General features: G+C 32.5%; 3 protein-coding genes across 3 annotated transcripts; 1 reads left to right on the forward strand and 2 right to left on the reverse strand.

Annotated features, from left to right (window-relative positions):
- Window positions 1–1,224: 1,224 nt before the first annotated feature.
- On the forward strand, window positions 1,225–2,873 carry LOC130799609 (uncharacterized). Its single transcript, XM_057662759.1, has 3 exons — window positions 1,225–1,706; window positions 1,815–1,859; window positions 1,961–2,873. Exons 1-3 carry the CDS (start codon window positions 1,439–1,441, stop codon window positions 2,101–2,103), a joined length of 456 nt encoding a protein of 151 aa, XP_057518742.1. The 5' UTR covers window positions 1,225–1,438; the 3' UTR covers window positions 2,104–2,873.
- Window positions 2,874–5,804: 2,931 nt separating this feature from the next.
- LOC130799271 (uncharacterized mitochondrial protein AtMg00810-like) lies at window positions 5,805–7,073 on the reverse strand. Its single transcript, XM_057662374.1, has 3 exons — window positions 6,790–7,073; window positions 6,273–6,654; window positions 5,805–6,167 (listed from the first exon to the last, which is right to left on the reverse strand). The coding sequence occupies exons 1-3, from the start codon at window positions 7,071–7,073 to the stop codon at window positions 5,805–5,807; spliced, it is 1,029 nt and encodes a 342-aa protein (XP_057518357.1).
- Window positions 7,074–12,063: 4,990 nt separating this feature from the next.
- LOC130799610 (binding partner of ACD11 1) lies at window positions 12,064–18,069 on the reverse strand. Its single transcript, XM_057662760.1, has 5 exons — window positions 17,832–18,069; window positions 15,718–15,821; window positions 15,560–15,635; window positions 12,933–13,013; window positions 12,064–12,858 (listed from the first exon to the last, which is right to left on the reverse strand). The coding sequence occupies exons 1-5, from the start codon at window positions 17,838–17,840 to the stop codon at window positions 12,217–12,219; spliced, it is 912 nt and encodes a 303-aa protein (XP_057518743.1). The 5' UTR covers window positions 17,841–18,069; the 3' UTR covers window positions 12,064–12,216.
- Between the last annotated feature and the right edge of the window lie 1,144 nt (window positions 18,070–19,213).

Below are 19,213 nucleotides of genomic sequence, written 5' to 3' on the forward strand. Positions count from 1 at the left end.
GTTTTATGTGTACAAACCCCTATGATGTCAGTTTGTTGAACCTCTAAATTCTGAAAAATTTACTTTAATTACTTGGTTGAGTAGCATTTGGTAAACCAAAACCCATCACTTGATTTTTTTTAGCATGTTCAGTTACTTCATTTGTTGATGAATAATTATAATCTGAGAGGTTTCATAACCTCTATGAAGAATCAGGGGCTTTTTTTTTCTGAAATTATGTAAAATAATGAAGTGACTAATTAAAAACATGCACACTAATCATTAATATGGGTTGTGATTGACAAATTGTTGCTCCTAAGTTTTAAAAGTCACAATTTTAATGATGATTTGAACAAAATAAATTGAGGGGCTTTGATGTTTGTCATCCTTGAGTTTCTTCAATTGCCTGATCATAATCTTCTTGAATGATCTCTATTGTTTGTGAGTCTTGTCTTAGGCTGATTTTGTTGCTGTGGTTCTATTTCTTCCATATTTGGTGGTTCTTCTTCTGATTCAGAACTGGATTCTAGAACGTATGAATTCGATCCAAAGTACCAAGCCCGCTGTTGCTCATCTTCACTTCCTGAAGCCATTGAAGGCTAATGATGCGATGATCTTTTTTACAAACTGTTTGGCTACTGTTTTGGAAGATACTTGAAGAATTTGTGGACTGTTAATTATGGCTTTGTTGCTGAATTTTGGTTTACTGTTTTGCACAACAGCCTTTATAGTGTGATTAGGAATTGGTAAAGTCTTTTTTTTTTCAGATTACGAGATTGTAATTTCAGATTAGAGGAAAAAATGATGTTAATCCATATAAAAATAGATTGTCCAATACAAGGCTGTTTTGTTTTTTTTTTGTATGAAGGGATTAACTTTCCTCATTTTTGCTGCTGGTTGGAGCTCCAAACTTTCCTAATTTGGAAAGTTTGTTAATTTCCTTTCCAAATGTAAGGTTCTCTCTCCTCGTTAAGTGTTTAATAAAATCAGATTTTTTTTTATTTAGTTTTATTTATAATTATTTTCTCTCTCATACTTCCAATACAATCATTACTTCACACTACTATTTTATTAAAATAATACCCACTACAATCCAAGATTCTATCTTCCTTAATATGTGTGAAAAACTCAAAGTGAAAAAACTTAAAAGAACGAAAAGAGTAGCTGTTTTAACCAACTAATTTATGTGATATTAAAACTAGATTATTTAGACAAAATAAACTAAATTTGCTTAATAATCCTTTTTTTTTCAAAAACAACCCGTTTACGTTTTTGAGAATATCCTAATCAAACCATAGTCAATTGGCTATTTTTATTTGGTAAATATAAAGAAATTAAATTCCGCAGTAAATAAAGCGCTCCCTCAACAAAAACCTCGACTGACTGCCCGAGACTCTTTTACACCGACATCTCAGTCTCTCTCTCTTGTCCCCCCTCTCTTCCATTTCTCTCTCTAAATATGCAGCGCCAATCGTTAGGATCTCCAGGCAGAGGAGGAGGAGGGTTAGTAATAATCGCCAAAGATGACACTGTTTCAACTTCCGATGACCAAATACGACGCGAATCATCACCGTCTTCACTCACCGGCGACGATGACGAAATCAAGCCGGACAAACCTCTTCGGCGATGTCATTCTCCACCTGAAAAATTCATTCACTGTATTCCTATCCTCATTCTTATCTCCTTCTTAATCCTGTATCTCTTCTCTCACGATCCTTCTCCTAAAGGTATTTCAATCTTTTTCATTCCACTGGTACCAGCATCCATTTTCATCTATTGTAATCATATTCATGAAACTAATATTTCCACTGCCTTTTCTTTTCTATTGAATGTAGATTTGGCTCAGTTTCCAGGATTCACGAATCCAGAGAAAATCATCGGTAATATTTTCATACTTTTACGGCTGTATTTGATAATTGTTAACTACCTCTATTAAGTAAATGAATTCGAGCAATTGATTGTATTTGCTTTAAATTTTCAGATTCGACGGACATTGACGACATTGGAAGAGTTGATGGCAATAACTTGAAAAGAAGTGGTGTGTTTGCGATACGAAGTTTGCGGAATTTGCAAGAGGAAGATAATCAGAAATCTCGTTCTCATCGGAAACTCGGCGATTTTTAGTATGCGTACGAAGCTCACGAAATCTCACGCGTATAAGCATTTCCCGTCGAAAAATTTGCATACTAAGTTTTGTTATTTCATTTTAATTTATTTTTTTGGTTTTTTTATGATCTGAAAAAAGGCTGATGTAATTTGAAGCTGGATATAATTTTATAGGCAATATTTGTGTACAAATAAAATTCGTTTAAATTTACAATAAACATCTGCCGACACAGAAAAAAACAGGGGGAATTTATGAAGAAAAAATCAACTCCTATCTCAGAGTAGTGACTAGTAATGCTAAATTGCGCAGAAAAGGGGCGCAATGTAGATAGATATGCGCTGGTTGTTGGAGTCCAGCTGGGAGGATCGCGCCATTACTCTGGTGACCTTGGAGTGCGGTTAATGAGTTGGAGTTTGGGCCTGCCAGCCTGGAAATTATGTTATTTTTAAAATTTTGTTAATTACTTTATGAGATAGTACTAATTCTATTTTATTTTTATTACTGGGCTCCGTTGTCTATAACGCAGAGGAGGGTCAAGGGACAGAAGTGGGGAATTTCTGAAGGAAAAATCAGGTATTGCTTTGTCTAGATATTAGAAAATGGGCCTAATAAAGTGAAAGTGATTTGTTTTAATTTATTCATACTCAGCTTTAGTAGTTTTGTCGCACCCTGATATGTACAAATGGTATTAGGATCCTCTTTATTAGTATTTTTCTATTATTCATGCTAATATTTTAATATTTATTTTAAAACAAAAAATAAAATATCAAAATTATTCCTATTAAAACTCCATTAAATAATTATAATTATTAGATTAAATAATAAATCCTTTATTATATTTTAAGTAACGGAGAGGATAACTCCTACAAATGTCGGTAAAGAGTATTTACATTACATTTATTGAAATGTCTTTAAAATTAGGTGGTTAATTATTTTCTGTAATTATACTTTGCTGTTGTGATTTCTGGTAATGATCTAATTATATTATTACAATGTATGGTGTTCCGTTTCACCATCTACATGCTAACAAACATTGATGATGTATGGTAATTGTTAATACATGCTATAACAAGAAAATCGGGTTTCATCGTCATTAAAGAGAAAATATCACTTTCTTTTACATAAAAATTATTGGTTCGATTATCACCTTTTTCGGCCTAACTTGTAATGGAAAGTATATGCTATGGTGGTTTATAATCTGTTTTACTTCATTTGTTTTTTTTTTTTTTTGTTTTTTTACCTTTAAAATGTTTTTGTTTGACTTTTTTTTTTAGTTTTTAAAATTGGGAATAGGATGGGTTTTCAATTTCATATCCTCTGTAAGTTAATTCTTTCTCTCAGTAGGTTGTAACACTCTAAATACTTTTGCCCTGTTGGTTAATCTTTTGGTTTCAACATATAATTTAAATATCATAATACAACGGAATTTGGTGAATTAAATGCAAGGATGAGTTAAATTGGATGTGTTGTTTAGGACACTTCATTCTTTTATACTTGTTTTTGAATTTGCTTAATTTGGGAGTTTTTATAAAGTCAGAAGTGGTAAAAACTCAAATGCATGGAAAGGGTATCTAAAAAAGACCGCCCATCCTAGTTCCTTACATGTTCCTACTCCCTGTGATCTAAACTCAGATATGCCTATCAATTTCAGGGTCATTAGGGTTGCCAAATTATACTGATTGATGCTTCTCTTTGTTTGTGAAAACGTCCTATTACAGACAAGAAAGGGTTGCCAATTGCAAAAGACAGATGGATGAATATTGAATATCATAAATTGAATCCTCATTTCCCCACCAAAAAATAAAGATATGAAGACAAATGGAGGATCAAATAATTTACTTAATTTAATCGTGTCTCAAATAATACTTGTATAACTTAGCAATTAAGTAGTAAAAATCAGCCAGGTGTCCAAATGCTAGAGCTATGCATCACCTTTTCTAGGTATATAGTATAGATGCAGGCCCGGCCCTGGGGTAGGCCCAAGGGGCAACTGCCCAGGGCCCAATCTAAAATATCATAAATTAGGTTTAAAAAGGACCCATGTTTCAAAGCAACACTGAAAGGCAAAGGGGCCCAAATTTGAATGAAATCGTAACCGTGAATGGCTTTTGGAAACCACAATCAAATTAAAGAGGGTGGGAAAAATTAATCTGGAAAGAAGAATGACTAAATTCATACTTGTTGGGAATATCAATGGTGATCATAGACTACGATGTTTGAAGGATATGATTCCCTGTGTTTAAACAATGCCATTAGCCCATTATCTGTGTATTATTATTAAAGTCTATTTGCATTAATTTGGATTGTTTCTTTATTACCGTTCAAATTCTAACCTACTTTAATATTATATATTGTTCTTGAGAAATATAAAGAGACACAAAAATAAGATGGAAAATATGAGTAACAAATTACTTTCTAAATAAAGAATCCATAAATGGAGGGAGTAGTATAATTTGTCAGTCCTTTTTAATGGCTACACTTCTTCCATACAACTCTCATATAAAAAGAAGTGGAGCTACTATAAAAAGTGTAAAAGGAAATATTTTTAAATAATTTTAAGTTGTTTAAATAATTTTCTATAAGAGGCCCTTTTTTTTTATTTTGCCTATAAAATGTGGAAGACAGATGATGGCTTTAGTGGGGTCTATCCTCAATCTCACTTTCATTACAAGTTTATCGTGGACTTGATATTGCCCATTGTTTTCTTTTGCTTAAAAGTTTCTCTTATGTTCCATAAATCATATGCTTTGTTTAATAATTTAACTATTTAAGTATTATCCATGAGAAATGCAATTTTGGCATCTTTTGTTATTTTGTACTTATATTACCTACCTTCTACCGACAATACGTAAATAACTAAATAAATTTTGTGTGAAAACTCTAAATAACATTAAACGGAGAACTAATTTAATACTCATATACTCATTATTACTTTCATAATTTTTCATTAACCAAGTATTATTCTAAAGGCTCAACCAAATTTACATAGAAAAAATTACTTAGAATAATTATGATTTTCCTATAATAATCCCATCTATTGTATAGCCATAAATAATCTCAATTTTAACGGGTATTTTCCTAAAGTAAATTAGGTAATTGGATGACCTGCTATAGCAATTTTATTTTAAAAAAAAAATAAAATAATATCAAAAAAAAATATTTAAAAATGTTAAAATTTCTTTTTCCTAAATTTTTTTATTATTTAGAATTTTTTATGTAGATATTTAAAATTTTTCTTTGATTTAATATTAATTTTTAATTTAAATTTTATGATAAATTACCTACTATAACTTGCCATCTAGTTACCTGAGTTTACTCTAGGAAAATACCCTCTAAAGTTGAAATTATTAATGATTAATCAATAGGTAAAATTATTACAGGAAAATTATAAAAATGATATATTATTCTAAGTAATTTTTCCATTTTCATATTCCTTTAGTTTTATTATTTTATATTCAAAGTATGCATCCTATTTTTTCCATATTTTATCGAGTACTTTTTTCAAATATTTTAATTGTTGGTATTAAGGTGGACTTATTACATACATAGACACAAGGACACGAGAATGAGTGATAGCCAAAGGCCCAATATAGAAATGATTTTGGTTGCCATTTTATTTCAAAAGAAGAGAATAAATACAAATTACAATCAATAGTTTTAGGAAATAATATATTTACACAATAATTACTAAGATATGAATATTTACACAATATTCTAATTATTCTATTCTAGCACACCCCCACAGTTGAATCGGGAGGTTTGTGGACGCTAAGACTGGAGCGAAAATCATCAAAGAGGACTTGAGGAAGACCTTTGGTAAAAATGTCGGCAGAGTAGTCGTACGAATAGGACAATGGTGCTCTAGAAGTAAGTTTCGAACCCAACAAGTTTCAGAGACAACATTAGCAACACCACGGTATTCTGCTTCGGCACTGGACTTAGAGACTGTAGGTTGTTGTTTGGCAGACCAAGAGATCAGATTATCACCTAAGAAAACACAGTAACCAGAAGTAGAGCGGCGAGTATCAGGACAACCACCCCAATTAGCATCAGTATATGACAAGAGATAAGAAATGGGAGACTTATACAATTGCGAACCATAACCAAGAGTGCCTTAAATATATCGAAGAATGCGATGAATATCAGCCATATGTTTAACTCGAGGATCATGCATAAATAAACATACTTGCTGAACAACATAAGAAATGTCTGGGCAAGTGAAAGTGAGATACTGCAGAGCCCAAGCCAAACTGCGATACAAAGTAGGATTATCATGAGGAGAACCAGCATCTGCACAAAGTTTTCTGGAAGTAGCAACAGGAGTAGGAGTTGGCTTGCATTGAGACATGCCAGCTTTGTCAAGGATCTCAGAAGCATATTTGTGTTGAGAGAGAAAAAGACCTGTAGAATTCCGAGAAATAGCAATACCCAAGAAATAACTGAGAGGACCCAAGTCCTTCATAGCAAATTCTGAACTCAATTTAGACATAATGGACTGACGAAGAGAATCAGATGAAGCAGTAAGAATAATGTCATCCACATACAATAGAATATAAGCAATGTCAGACCTATGGCAATAAACAAGCAAAGAGTTATCAGAAATACAATTATGGAAATCAGTGGTAGTCACAAAATCAGCAAACCATTGATACCAAGCTAAAGAGGCCTACTTTAGACCATAAAAAGACTTTCAGAGAAGACACACATGATTGGGTCGAGTGGGATCACGAAAACTCAAAGGTTGATGCATGTACACAGTTTCATTCAAATGACCATGGAGAAAAGCATTTTTAACATCCAGTTGATGAATAGGCCAAGACTTAAACAAAGAGATGCTTAAAACAATGCGAATAAAAGTGGATTTTACGACCAGACTAAAAGTCTCATCATAATCAGTGCCCTCCCGTTGTGATTTACCATAACCAACAAGATGCGCTTTATAGCGCTCAAAAGTACCATCAGACTTAGTTTTCACCCGAATATCCATAATGACCGAATAACATTAGCATGAGGAGACTTTGGCACAAGATCCCAATTATGATTCTCAATTAAAACATCAAATTCTTCCTGCATGGCCTGTTTTCAGTTCGGGTCACGAAGGGCATGGATGGGATTTTTGGGAATCGGAGAAAAGGAAATATATATATATATATATATATATATATATATATATATATATATATATATATATATATATATATATATATATATATATATATATATATATATATATATATATATATATATATATATATATATATATATATATATACACATATATATATACACATATATATATACACATATATATATACATATACATATATATATTATATACATATATATATATATATATATATATATATATATATATATATATATATATATATATATATATATATATATATACACATATATATATACACATATATATATACATATACATATATATATTATATACATATATATATATATATATATATATATATATATATATATATATATATATATATATATATATATATATATATATATATATATGGGAGGGATTCAATAAGAAGGATATTTAAAAGGATAAGGATAAGAAGCATTCTACACCCTTGGTTTGAAGTAAATAAAAAAATCTAAGGTCACAATCGAGCTAGAAACACTTAATTATAAAAGTTACTTTTTACACAGAAAATATACTATGTCATAAATCTGAAATATGTTATTAATTTATAAAATAGTATCCTTTTATGTATATATAGTGACTGACAATAAATCTTTCTTATCGTTTAAAATCTTTCTTATTTGCTGTTAAATTTCAAATTTAATCTTTGTTGAGTTAATTAGTATTTATACAATTGTTTGAAATATTTTCTAATGTAAAATTTAATTTATATGCTTATTAATAAAATACCCCACATGCCTTTGTTAGGTAGACTTTGGGAAGCGGAGCTCTATAAAAGGATGGCAATAAGAATTCAACCCCAAATGCTGAGATCCTTCATGGAGAAATAATATATCTACCAATTAAGACAAGACTCGATATTATGTAAGTGTTTATTATGATCATTAGGTCGTTTTTGATTCAGAGTTTTTGAGTCAATTGAAATTCGGATCGTGTGTCACATTAGTGGTATAATTTTAAATTTTAATTGCATTTTTATGTCATTACAAAGTCAAATTTAATTACAAAATTTGTTAAATATCAAAATTTCAAATCTAATTTAAACCCCTTAACCACTTATAATAAAATTAATTTCCTTAATTTTATTGTGGTAAAGACCACTTACCCGAATGATCACGAGAAGATCTTGATAAATAACGGTTATTTGTAAGGTTAATAAATCACTCACACGTAGTAGAATTTGATAGGGTAAGAATTTTATTATTTTAGTTTATTTTTTTTTGTATTTTGTTTATTTTATTATTATTATTTTTATTTTTTTGTGGTAATTTGCAAATCACTGTGATTAATTAGGAATTTTTACTGATCACCGTCCTCTCCACGGGATTATTAACAACTTTTGGAATCTTCTGTTGCAAAGTTCGACTACAATTGTATAGTAATAAATTAAGTTATAAACAATAATGGAAAAACTTGTATAGTTGCAATTTTTTTTATTTTTATTTTATGACTTCATATTGAAAGAAGTATTTTTTTGTTTTTTTATATCCGAGCAGCCTATTGTATACTCCCTCTGAACCATTTTATATGTCCCATTTGCTTGGGTACGGTTATTAAGGATGGTGTAAGTAGTGAAGGGTAATTGGGTAAGTAAGGTATATAGGGGTATATTCGTAATTACTTGTGTGAACTAAGGATATTAAAGTAAAAAAGATTGACAAAAATAGAAATAGGACAATTAAAAAGACTTTGCCAAATAAAAAAAATGGAACAACTAAATTGGTTCGAGGGAGTATTATTTTTTATAAGTGTTTTAATGATTATTTTTGAGAGAATTAAATGCAGTGATGACGTACCTTGAAGGATATCGTGTGTGTAGTTGACGTTTGGGAGGTCATGAGATATTTACACTGTTAAAAGTTCTTAATTATGACCGTTGTCTCACGCCTGCCACGTTCAAGCAGTTGTTTTATTCTTCCGTGCCATTTTTAGGTTAAGTCATTACCCTAGTGAAAGTACTAGACCTGTGGTTGTAGGGGGACTAAGTGATATTTTGCCTTAGCTTGTCATACATGTTTATATAATGGGCATCCATAAAGAGTCGGGCCGAATAAAATTAGGGCTAAATAAAGTTAGGGTTGAATAAAATCTGGTCTAAATCGCAAATCAAACCAAAACAAACCGTAATTTTAGTATTTGATTTGGTCTACGGTCTAACTGGTTGGTCTGTTTTTTCAAAAAAAAATCACGGTTAACAATCTGATCTAGGTTTTTTATTTTTCAAACCAAACCAGACCGCAAACCGAAAACTATGACCAGAATTTTTACTTTGGTCTGATTTTAGTATTAGACCAGACTAAACCGGTCCATGTGCACCCCTATAAAAAGAGTATTAATTCAAAGCATCTCTCTAGTTTTCCATCAATGTGCCTTCATGGGCTTGCCATATTGGAAAATTGCTAATAGATTACGCCTAAATTGAATAGTCTGGTCCACATGCATACAATCTGCATCTCTTACCATTAAAGCATGGTATGTACAAAGCCCATCAGTTCCTCTAGAGGTCAGTTGTGTCAACTTCCCTAAGTGCCTACCGTTCTTAGAAGAGCTTTGTCTTGGTGAAGTCTAAAAGTGGTTCTATAGTTAGAAGAATGTCTATTTAAGACTCTCTTAACACGTTTTTATGTGACCTTGTTTACAAATGATCCTTTGGGATTATAATTCTGAGATAATATTTCTAGATCATATGACTCTGAGAAGAAATTTTTTGGGAGATGTTTCCTGCCCAGATGCTTGAAAGAATGCTCGTTAGCGTGCCACGTAATTTTGTTCCAAAGACTTGACAATCGTAATAAATGCGACAGCTAGGGTTCTCTCTTTTTTTTTTTTTTTTTTTTTTAATCATCATTTGTTACGGCTTGGGCACTGTTTGCATTTAATGCACTTCAAGCTGTCATTTCATTTCAAACATATTTGTTCTGCAACTGTTGAAGCTCTTGAAATGATTTTCTGGGGAAGCTTTGAAGATGAGCCTGGAAGCCAGAGGTGTTGTGCTACTGTCCCAAAGGGTGAAGGGATATCCTCTGCTGGAACTCCTTTTCCAGAGATAAAAGATCATGTCCCTTCTTCCCTTTTTACAAACTTTGTTAGAGTAAATTTTTCCTTTTAGTGGGAGTGTGTATGCCCATATATATATATAGCGACCTATCAAGTTTCAATTAGTGTGTTTAACGCCTGATAATGGATTAATTCAGATCATAAAATCTAGACATTCGATTTTTCTTATGCTACACAGATCCTATGCATTTAAATAGAATATTCCGATTTTGAATAACAAGTCTATGTCAAATCGAATATCAAATATCTGATTTAAAAATTAATGTGTGCTTTTGCATGTAGGTATTTAAATCTACTTCTCTTTCTTTAACCAAAATTATTTTAATAATTTGGAAAATAATTCATATACGCAATATGATTGGGTGTGTAAACGGCTAGGTTAATCAATAATTGATATTATTCAATGTAATTGTAGTTGAAAATTATCATGTTTAATGTCTAAATAAAATTTTTCCAAAAAAAAATTTAAAAGAATTTTAAATCGGATATCTAGTTTCACTAGAACCCATATTCGGATCCAAATCGAATATTCAACCTGAATTATCTAAGGGTTTCAAAACATGATAAATTATCCGATTTTTAAATCGGATATTGAATATTCCAAATCGGATGATTATGTACACCTTAGTTTCAACCTTCTACACTATTCACATATAATTGTGTTATTCATACCAATCTCTATGGATAGTTGGACCTGAAGCATTACAAAGTGACAGAAAGAAAATTAATGGTTGGCGTATATATAAAGTATAGATAATAACCAAATATACAGAGTACCTTCTACAACGATGAAGCCATGAAGGCTCAATTCACAGTCTACAACCGACGTGCACATGACTCTTTAAACCAAAGACTGACCAATACCATTAAAATTTTCAAATAATCAGTGTTCATAGAAAGGGATGTTAAGATCCACGAAATATTTGAACATGTTGTCATTTGGAACGTATAATGGTTATCGGAAATAATAAATTAATAATTAATTGGAAATATCCCAAGATTGCAAAAGTTTATGTTTTGGTATAAGATCAGGTTGCAGCTCGCGACATTACTCGCGCCTCGTGAGTTGGCCTAGTAGCGGCTTGCGACTTTCGCGCTGGTTTTGCAATGTTCGTTTTATTCGGTTTTGTTAGTTATGCAATAACTACCTACGGTTAATATGATTATATTAACTGAATAATTGGGATGGATTGATTTAATATTGACATTAATTAGTGAATCGATGTTGCGGTTCATGAAGTAACATATTATTTCATGAATGGTTGTATGCTTTTCTATAAATATAGAAGGCATATGTAAGTTATTTCTTACATGAGATATATATGGAATATACATGTGATTTTTGAATTTATTATCCTCTTTAACACTTTACATAGAGAATTTACAATCACTCGATTGTAAATTTCCATTTTCTTCTTCCACTTAAGTTTTCTCATATGGTTCTAATTACTTGGTGCTAGGAATATAATAAAATTCTTTATATCTTAGAACATGTTTTCGGTTTATATTCCCAAGCATCGTAGTAGGAAGGAAATGATGTTTTAAGATAGAGTATCTCGCTTAGAATTTATATCAAGTCACATACAAAATCTTCTTGTTACTATGTTCGACATATGGTGATTCCCGATAATGAAGTTCACATTTGGTGTATGTAAAGCAAAGGTTTGAACTTGTCATATGTTTTGTAACCTACTAAGTTTATGTAACTTTATTTTATAAGTTTAATTATAAATTTAAAGTCACAAAATACAACAGAACATCCACTTATAAAGCCAACCTTGTTACATTGGAAACTTCTGAAAGTTGATGCAATAATGATAGTATAATTCTGGGGCAAAAAATATATACATTGAAAGCGCATATTGAAGGACAAACCTTATGCTGTTTCAGGTTTTGTAGATTACTGCTTTTCAGTTTGGGAAGAATCCTTGGGAGCAGATTCAGCTTTGGGTGAAGACTCGGCTTTGGGTGAAGGCTCGGTGTTTGGTGATAATTCAGTTTTCTGTGATGATTCATCCTTGGGGGATGATTCAGCCACAGGCGAGTCAGATTCTGATAGATGAACATGAGCAAAGTCATCCACAATTTTCCTTTTCTGTTCATCCTCTACCATTTCCACTTTCTCTACCGTTTTCTGCCCGACTTCACTAGCAGCTTTCGTCACCCTGTTATAAGCCCCAGTAACCCAAGTCGTACCAGTAAGAACATAGCGGTTCTTCATAATAGCAGATCCTGCACTATTGACCTTTTCCTCAGCAGCAGCAAGTGCTGATTTTGTTTTCTCAGAAACTTGGTATTTTTGATCCAGATCCTTCACTTTGTTGTTGACAGCAGAAGTACCCATGCTAATCTTTTCTGTAAGACCAATCTTCTGGTCCAGAGATGCAATTTTATTAGACGCTGTTGAAGTTAGCTGATGCTTATTGTCAAAGGATTTTGCCTTCCCTATTGCATCTTTCCCTAAGATAAAGCCCTTTGCTAGCATGCTGGTCACAACATCCTCTGCTTTTCTCAGAGCAGCTTGAGCACCTCCGGGGGCATCCTGAGGGATTAGGCAAAGTTAAAAATGTTTGAACAGGACTAAGTGAAAAATGAAAATTGCGAGTAGTTTCTTACAGCAGGAGCTAAAGCTTCAGGAGACAGCTGATAGTCCGGATCCAAAGCAATTGTAACGGTCTTGTCAACTATAGTTGCCCCCTAGTACAAGCACAAAGCGATTCGAAAAATCAATAAAAAAAGCAGAGATCCGATAAACAAGGACATTTACGGATACAACAGTCGTCTTCACCAATTTCAAGTGTACATTAGAAATCAATGAGTGATGAAATCACATCATTCTGAAATATATAAGATAGTGAATATCTGATGCTAAATTTACAAGGCTTCCTACTGAGTAATACCAAATGGAATCAAAAACAGATGAGGAAAACACTAGTTGTTTGGCTAACATTGAACATAGCTTTATCCAAGTCACAAGGAAAACACTGAAAACATCACGGACAAAAGCTAAGGATTTGTGTGGTAACAGATCACCAATATCAATGCTGAAAGGTGAAACACAAAATACTCCACAGATCTTAATTCCAGACATGATTAAAGCAGAATGTTAATGATAGAGGCTCCACACTCACTGCAGCATGCTACCATTAGCACTTTTTTTTTGGGTAACAGGGTATGTTGAGTGAAGGGAAGGGCTAGGTGAGATTTGATACTAATAAATCACAATTGAATGATTAGGACAACTTTTTTTTGATTATATCATAATAGACAAGGCAACTAATCTTAATATCTATGAGACGGCCGAGAAAATTTCACTATAGTTTTTAAAGGCGGCTGGAATCTAAAAAAGAAAGCAGCAGGAGATTTCAATTTAAAAACTGCAACAAAAAATGAGTCCATGAAAATCACATCAGACTACTCTAACAAGTCAAAGATTTGATTGATGTTTGCCTCAAGAATAATAGAGTGATACTGAGCTTCAACAAAACATTGAAACATGTTCACAAATGATCAAGCAAACATCAACAATATTCGCTGACGCTATCAACCTCAAACAAATAATGTCATCACAAGAATCGAAGAAGATAGATGAAGTGAAAGTAGTGGCTATGGTGTAACACCACCAATGGAAAGATGTTCAAGGGAAGAAAAAACTCCAAAAGAAAACTTCATATCTGAAATTTTTAGATCTTTTAATCCCACAAAACAGGAAGCGTAAAAAGGACAAGTGGAGAAGAGTTTGTCGGAGCATCTGATCTGGAGATGACTTACACCATCTACGTTAGTCGTAGAATCAAGGATAAGTGTGGAACTAAGAGGCTAAGGAGCTAACTGTTACCCTGAGTAATAAAATGTCACGACTGAAGGGCAGAAAAATACAATTGTGTATCGTAGGAGGAACAAATGAGTTAGTATAGGCCATAACAGAAAGTTGTTGAGAAATAGGGAATTCTTTAGAATGGAAACTTTTGTAACCAATTTGTAGCAGCAAGTTTTATAAATACTATGATGTAATAATTGGTTAGGTATCCAAAAAGTAAAACACAAATATTCCCTTCTCATTCTCTTCTCTAAATTTCTGAACTCTTTTGTACTCTCTCTTTTCTTCCCCTTCTCATTCTTCTTTCTGTCTCTTTCTTCCTTTCTCTTCTTTTTGTACTTGATATCTAGCTGTTGTGCTTGCTGGCTCACCACATAAAACTAGAGGGATCAGACCAAGTGATGGAGAGGGTGTGACAGATTCATTGGGATGGATAGATTTCCAATAGGGCTGAAGCAATAACCATTGCTTCAGCTTGAAGATAATGTGGCACTTACGCCCATGGGCATTGCCATGGATCAAACAAACAATCCATCAAGCACAGAATATAATTAGAAGAGGAAGCAAGCAAGCAAGAGACAACAAGAGGCTGATGCACCTGTGTATAGTTAGAAACATGCCAAACAAAGATGTTGGCTAATGCAAGAAAGTCAGGGTGTCCTTGATGATGTAGGTAGAAGTATCTTCTAGACAAATATTTTGTATTAGAAGTAATATTGTAGTTTTATTTTTGTCAAAAAGGCTTTTGCAGTAAGGCTAGAAATTAGAATGAGCCTATAAGTATAGAGGAGAGGATATGCGAATACTTCATCAGAAAACTGTAGAGTTTTCACTTCTTTTCTAAGAGAGAACAATCCTCTTAATAGCCTGTAAATATTTTGTAATTTTTGCCATTAATAAGTAGACAACCTTACCCTAGCATCTTTATATATTGACCACATTTTCTTCATTCTTATTTTCATTGAATTGCAAGTTTAGTTTCATTTCTTTAAGTAAAAAGGAATTATTGCTATGTAAACATAAAAGAATAGTCGCTTCATATCATCATGCCAACATACAATATTCCAAAAGCATCATGACGAAACAACAAGAGTAGAGACATATATGTCCTAGTGACTTACATGTTTTAAACTTACATGAAGTATTAAAAATTGTCCTTTTTCTCGATAGAGCAAAAAAAGGCTAATTCTTTGATTAAAATTATATAATGAACCATAATAATATGACTCATTAAATCATGCAATTTTCATTTATGTCACACTACAATTAATATGTGCTACCAAGGATCAATTAAACACAACTTTGTTTAACACAGTGAAGATGCGTCCATCGAAGACCCCTTAACTCCGCCTAAGTGGAAGCAAGAGCCACTAAAATGGGTGTGGCTAAACCAGATGTTAATATCAAACAATAGACAAATTACCGTAAGCAAAACAGCCGTCTCGGCTCCTTGCAAATCCGTAAAGGTAACATATGCTGCTTGGCATTCTTCACTTTCTCTACAAATTGAGGCAAATCATATTGATCAAGAGCTAATAAGTAACAATGACCAACAAAATTAAACATGTACATGAATCAAACCTCTTCGTCTCCAAATAGATAATATCACCAGAAAAAGAAAAGAACTCCTTAAGCTCTTTTTCAGATGCCTTTAGAGAAACATTGCTTACTTTTACTGTGCTTACCTAAAATATAAAAAAAAATAAAAACAAAGTTAAGCAGCAATGATCATAGTTCAACTTAGTTTTATAAAGCACAAGGCACTTTAAGGTGCAAAAGGTCCTTAAAGCCTAGGTGCAAACCACATGATGAAGGCGCAAGCTTTTTTAGGTGAGGCACAGTTTTTTCTAAAAAGCTAAAATATACTTAAAACAACAAGGTGTTTATAATATAATAGCAACAAACTTAAAAGCATTCATTATTATTGTAATAATACTACTTTTGCACATAACTATTATAATGAGAATATGAAGAATATTCAAAGTTATTTTCTTTTTCTTCACTTGCTTTTCTATTTTGTATCTATATAAAAACAGCCGTTTCTTGAACTTCTATTTAAGTCAAGTTATATTTATTTTTCAAACAAACAAACTTAAGTTAAGTACGCAGCCCAACAAGAAGACGCACAAGGCGTGAAATGCATCTATTTAAGTCAAGTTTTATTTCTTTTTCAAACAAACAAACTTAAGTTAAGTACGCAGCCCAACAAGAAGACACACAAGGAGTGAAATGCAGCTGGGTGCACACCTCTTGTAATGTATTTTGCCTCACCTAGCCGAGGCGTTATCAGTCGAGATTAAACTCAAGGCATGGCACAGGCGCAAAATAAGGCTCACTTTAGTAAAATTAAGTTGTTCAAGAACTAAACTTCTGCCAAATACACGTAAAAATCACATGCTTACTTAAAAAAAAACGAAAAAATGACCAATAAAAATCCAAATGGCCAATGGGGAAAGATACGAGACAACCATCAGAAAATGAACTTTAAAATAATACATAAAATTTTCATAATTTGTTTTGTTCCCTTTATGAAATTCTTGAACAATTAGTTTTTCAAATATTCCTGTGGGTTGTGGCAACGGAGTGTTGTCAGGTGTAGCACAAGTTTCACTATATGAACGGTATCAGGTGTCATCATTTCAGAACAATGAGATGGCAATGTTCCAAGACTACTCACCACCCCATCGACTAAGCTACTTTTGCTCTCTAAAGCTATCACATTGAACAAGCAAATGTAGCAAATTGAGTGAGACGGGTGTATATACCATCTTCACACAAGATGAACAAGAATCCAATCGCAATCAAAATTGTCTTAAAGTTTAAACAGAGAACCTAGATGTTCCATAGCTGTCTTTGTTTTGTTTTATCCCCACCCTAAATTCTCTCATCAATACAGCACATCACAATTCAGAAGTGCGCAGGCATATGAAATTTTTTTTCTTTGCAAAAATGGCCGTCTAAAATTTTCCAACACAACTCTCATCTAACATTTCTAAGTGCAAACCCAAGTACAACATAAATTTCTGAATTGTACAAAGTAAACTGGATAACAATCGAACAACTATGATAAAATGGAGTGAAAAATGCATTTAGTTTTTTAGCTATTCTGTTCTCTTCTGTTCAACTCCATCACCAATCAATCCATTTTCCAACTTCAAATATTAGAAAGAAACACTCCATTTATAAGCAATCATTCAGGTCAAATACTGTATCAATTATTTCTGAAATGAAAATTTCTCACAATTTAATCAATCAAAGAATAAAAGTCAAAAGTTTAATTGCAAACCAGATAACGCGTAACTCACTAACTATTCTGATAAAGTTCAACTCATTCACCATTAAATATTTATTTTCAAAAGGAAGGCCAAGACCAAAAGTATAAAAACGTTATCCAATTGAACGTGATATTTTAAATATTTCTTTTAGTAGGTGAATAAGATAAAACAAAAATCACCTTCAAAACCACATTATAATATTGAAAAATTACAAAATCAAACAAAACAAAACAAAGCAAAATAAAATCATCTTTAGAATTCGATAAGATAAGCAGAATGAATTTGCAAAATGAATTACAATAATTACAGATCTAACGGAAATCTAACAATAAATGTCATCCGATTCAACAGAAAATAATCAGAATGGAAGCGAATGAATTGAATCAACAAAGAAGAAAGAGAAAAAAGATGAATGCTTACCGACGCCATATTTGATTGTGCGAGGGGAATGGAATTGAAAGTAGACAGGGAATTGAGGTTTTAGGAAGAAGAGAGATAATTTTAAAACTAGAGGAGAGGATGGACAGTTTTTATTTTGGTTTGAAATAAATAAATACTGCAAAATTTCAATTTTCAAAGGGGGGAAGTCAGAAGAAAATAAAGGGGACGAACATAAAGAAGAGGGAAAAAGGTATGACCGTATAGAGGGGTTGCCGGCGAGTGAAGCACGTGAGTTGTGGGGGTTAACCTTGTATTTTTTTATTTTTTTAAGCACGATCGAACGAGTTTTATTCCAATAATAATTTAGTATGTTTCAATTTTTTTCACAATTCTTAAACATCGTCATCCTTTTTATTTTATCGACATTCCTATTTTAATAAATTGACGATATGGCTCCTGGACTATAATAGTAATAATAATAATAATAATAATAATAATAATAATAATGATAATAAATAAAAAAAAACACTCATCTTCACTCCCGTTTTCTCTCTCTAAAAACCCAACCTTTGGTTCACCATTGCTACCCTAGCATGGTTGAACCAGCCAAAGCTAGAGGTCCCAGGCGGCCACGGAAGACGAAAGTTTAAAAAACAGCCACGGTGTCAACCCACGGAGGAGATCCAATGGTGGCTGTACAGTCACGTTCAGATGGAGCGGCGAATTCCAAATCTAGTATAACACCCCTGAATTTCCAACCCATTAAATGAAACCAGAAATCGTGAAGGAAGGGAGGAAATTCGGGTGTTACATAAAAAGAAAAGGGAAGGTAATTAAAATAAACGCTAAAGATTGATTAAGAAGGTGGGTAAGTGAAAATTTCGGCAGCATCTCGGTAAAAACTGAGGGTGTGACAAGGATATATAAATGATTAACAAAACTAAACTAATCTAAGGCTTTTAATGCCTTTCAAAATACATCACGACGGAATGAATCATCGTCGGCTTCTCAAATCATCAACTCTAACGAGGATCGTGGTTCCAGTGTTAACGCATCGATTTGACGGATGCCAAAGGAGTATTCTCACTACTATACATCCAAAAACTACGCAGCGAAACTATGGATCATACAAGGAGTCATATGGCTCCATACGAAAGAAATTATACAATCCCAAAAGAAAATTTTACAAGTAATATAGAAGCTACAAGCATTAAGCAGCTTATACACAATTATTACGACCGTACTCCGCTCTTTTCCCTAATGCAAAGCAAAAGAAGCTCCTATACCTGTCATGTCAAGCTATGATCCTCCTGTTGCTCAACATAATGACCATAATCAGATGTGTCATAGCAGGAACATCATAGAGAGTCATGAACAAACAACAACAAATGCATACACGTCAGTAATTAATAAACTTATAA

This window comes from Amaranthus tricolor, chromosome 14 (assembly GCF_026212465.1).
Source record: "Amaranthus tricolor cultivar Red isolate AtriRed21 chromosome 14, ASM2621246v1, whole genome shotgun sequence".
Lineage (NCBI taxonomy): Eukaryota > Viridiplantae > Streptophyta > Magnoliopsida > Caryophyllales > Amaranthaceae > Amaranthus > Amaranthus tricolor.

Excerpts from the sequence above, each read along its gene's own strand:
- LOC130799609 (XM_057662759.1), top strand. The coding sequence starts at position 1,439 with ATGCAGCGCCAATCGTTAGGATCTCCAGGCAGAGGAGGAGGAGGGTTA. Across the intron at positions 1,707-1,814 it reads TCACGATCCTTCTCCTAAAG|ATTTGGCTCAGTTTCCAGGA; the intron begins GTATTTCAATCT and ends TATTGAATGTAG. Across the intron at positions 1,860-1,960 it reads GAATCCAGAGAAAATCATCG|ATTCGACGGACATTGACGAC; the intron begins GTAATATTTTCA and ends TTAAATTTTCAG.
- LOC130799271 (XM_057662374.1), bottom strand. The coding sequence starts at position 7,073 with ATGGATATTCGGGTGAAAACTAAGTCTGATGGTACTTTTGAGCGCTAT. Across the intron at positions 6,655-6,789 it reads CCCACTCGACCCAATCATGT|GTCTGACATTGCTTATATTC; the intron begins GTGTCTTCTCTG and ends TTATTGCCATAG. Across the intron at positions 6,168-6,272 it reads TTTCTTATGTTGTTCAGCAA|TCTCCCATTTCTTATCTCTT; the intron begins GTATGTTTATTT and ends CAATTGTATAAG.
- LOC130799610 (XM_057662760.1), bottom strand. Across the intron at positions 13,014-15,559 it reads AGACGGCTGTTTTGCTTACG|GGGGCAACTATAGTTGACAA; the intron begins GTAATTTGTCTA and ends TGCTTGTACTAG. Across the intron at positions 12,859-12,932 it reads CTGAAGCTTTAGCTCCTGCT|GATGCCCCCGGAGGTGCTCA; the intron begins GTAAGAAACTAC and ends CTAATCCCTCAG.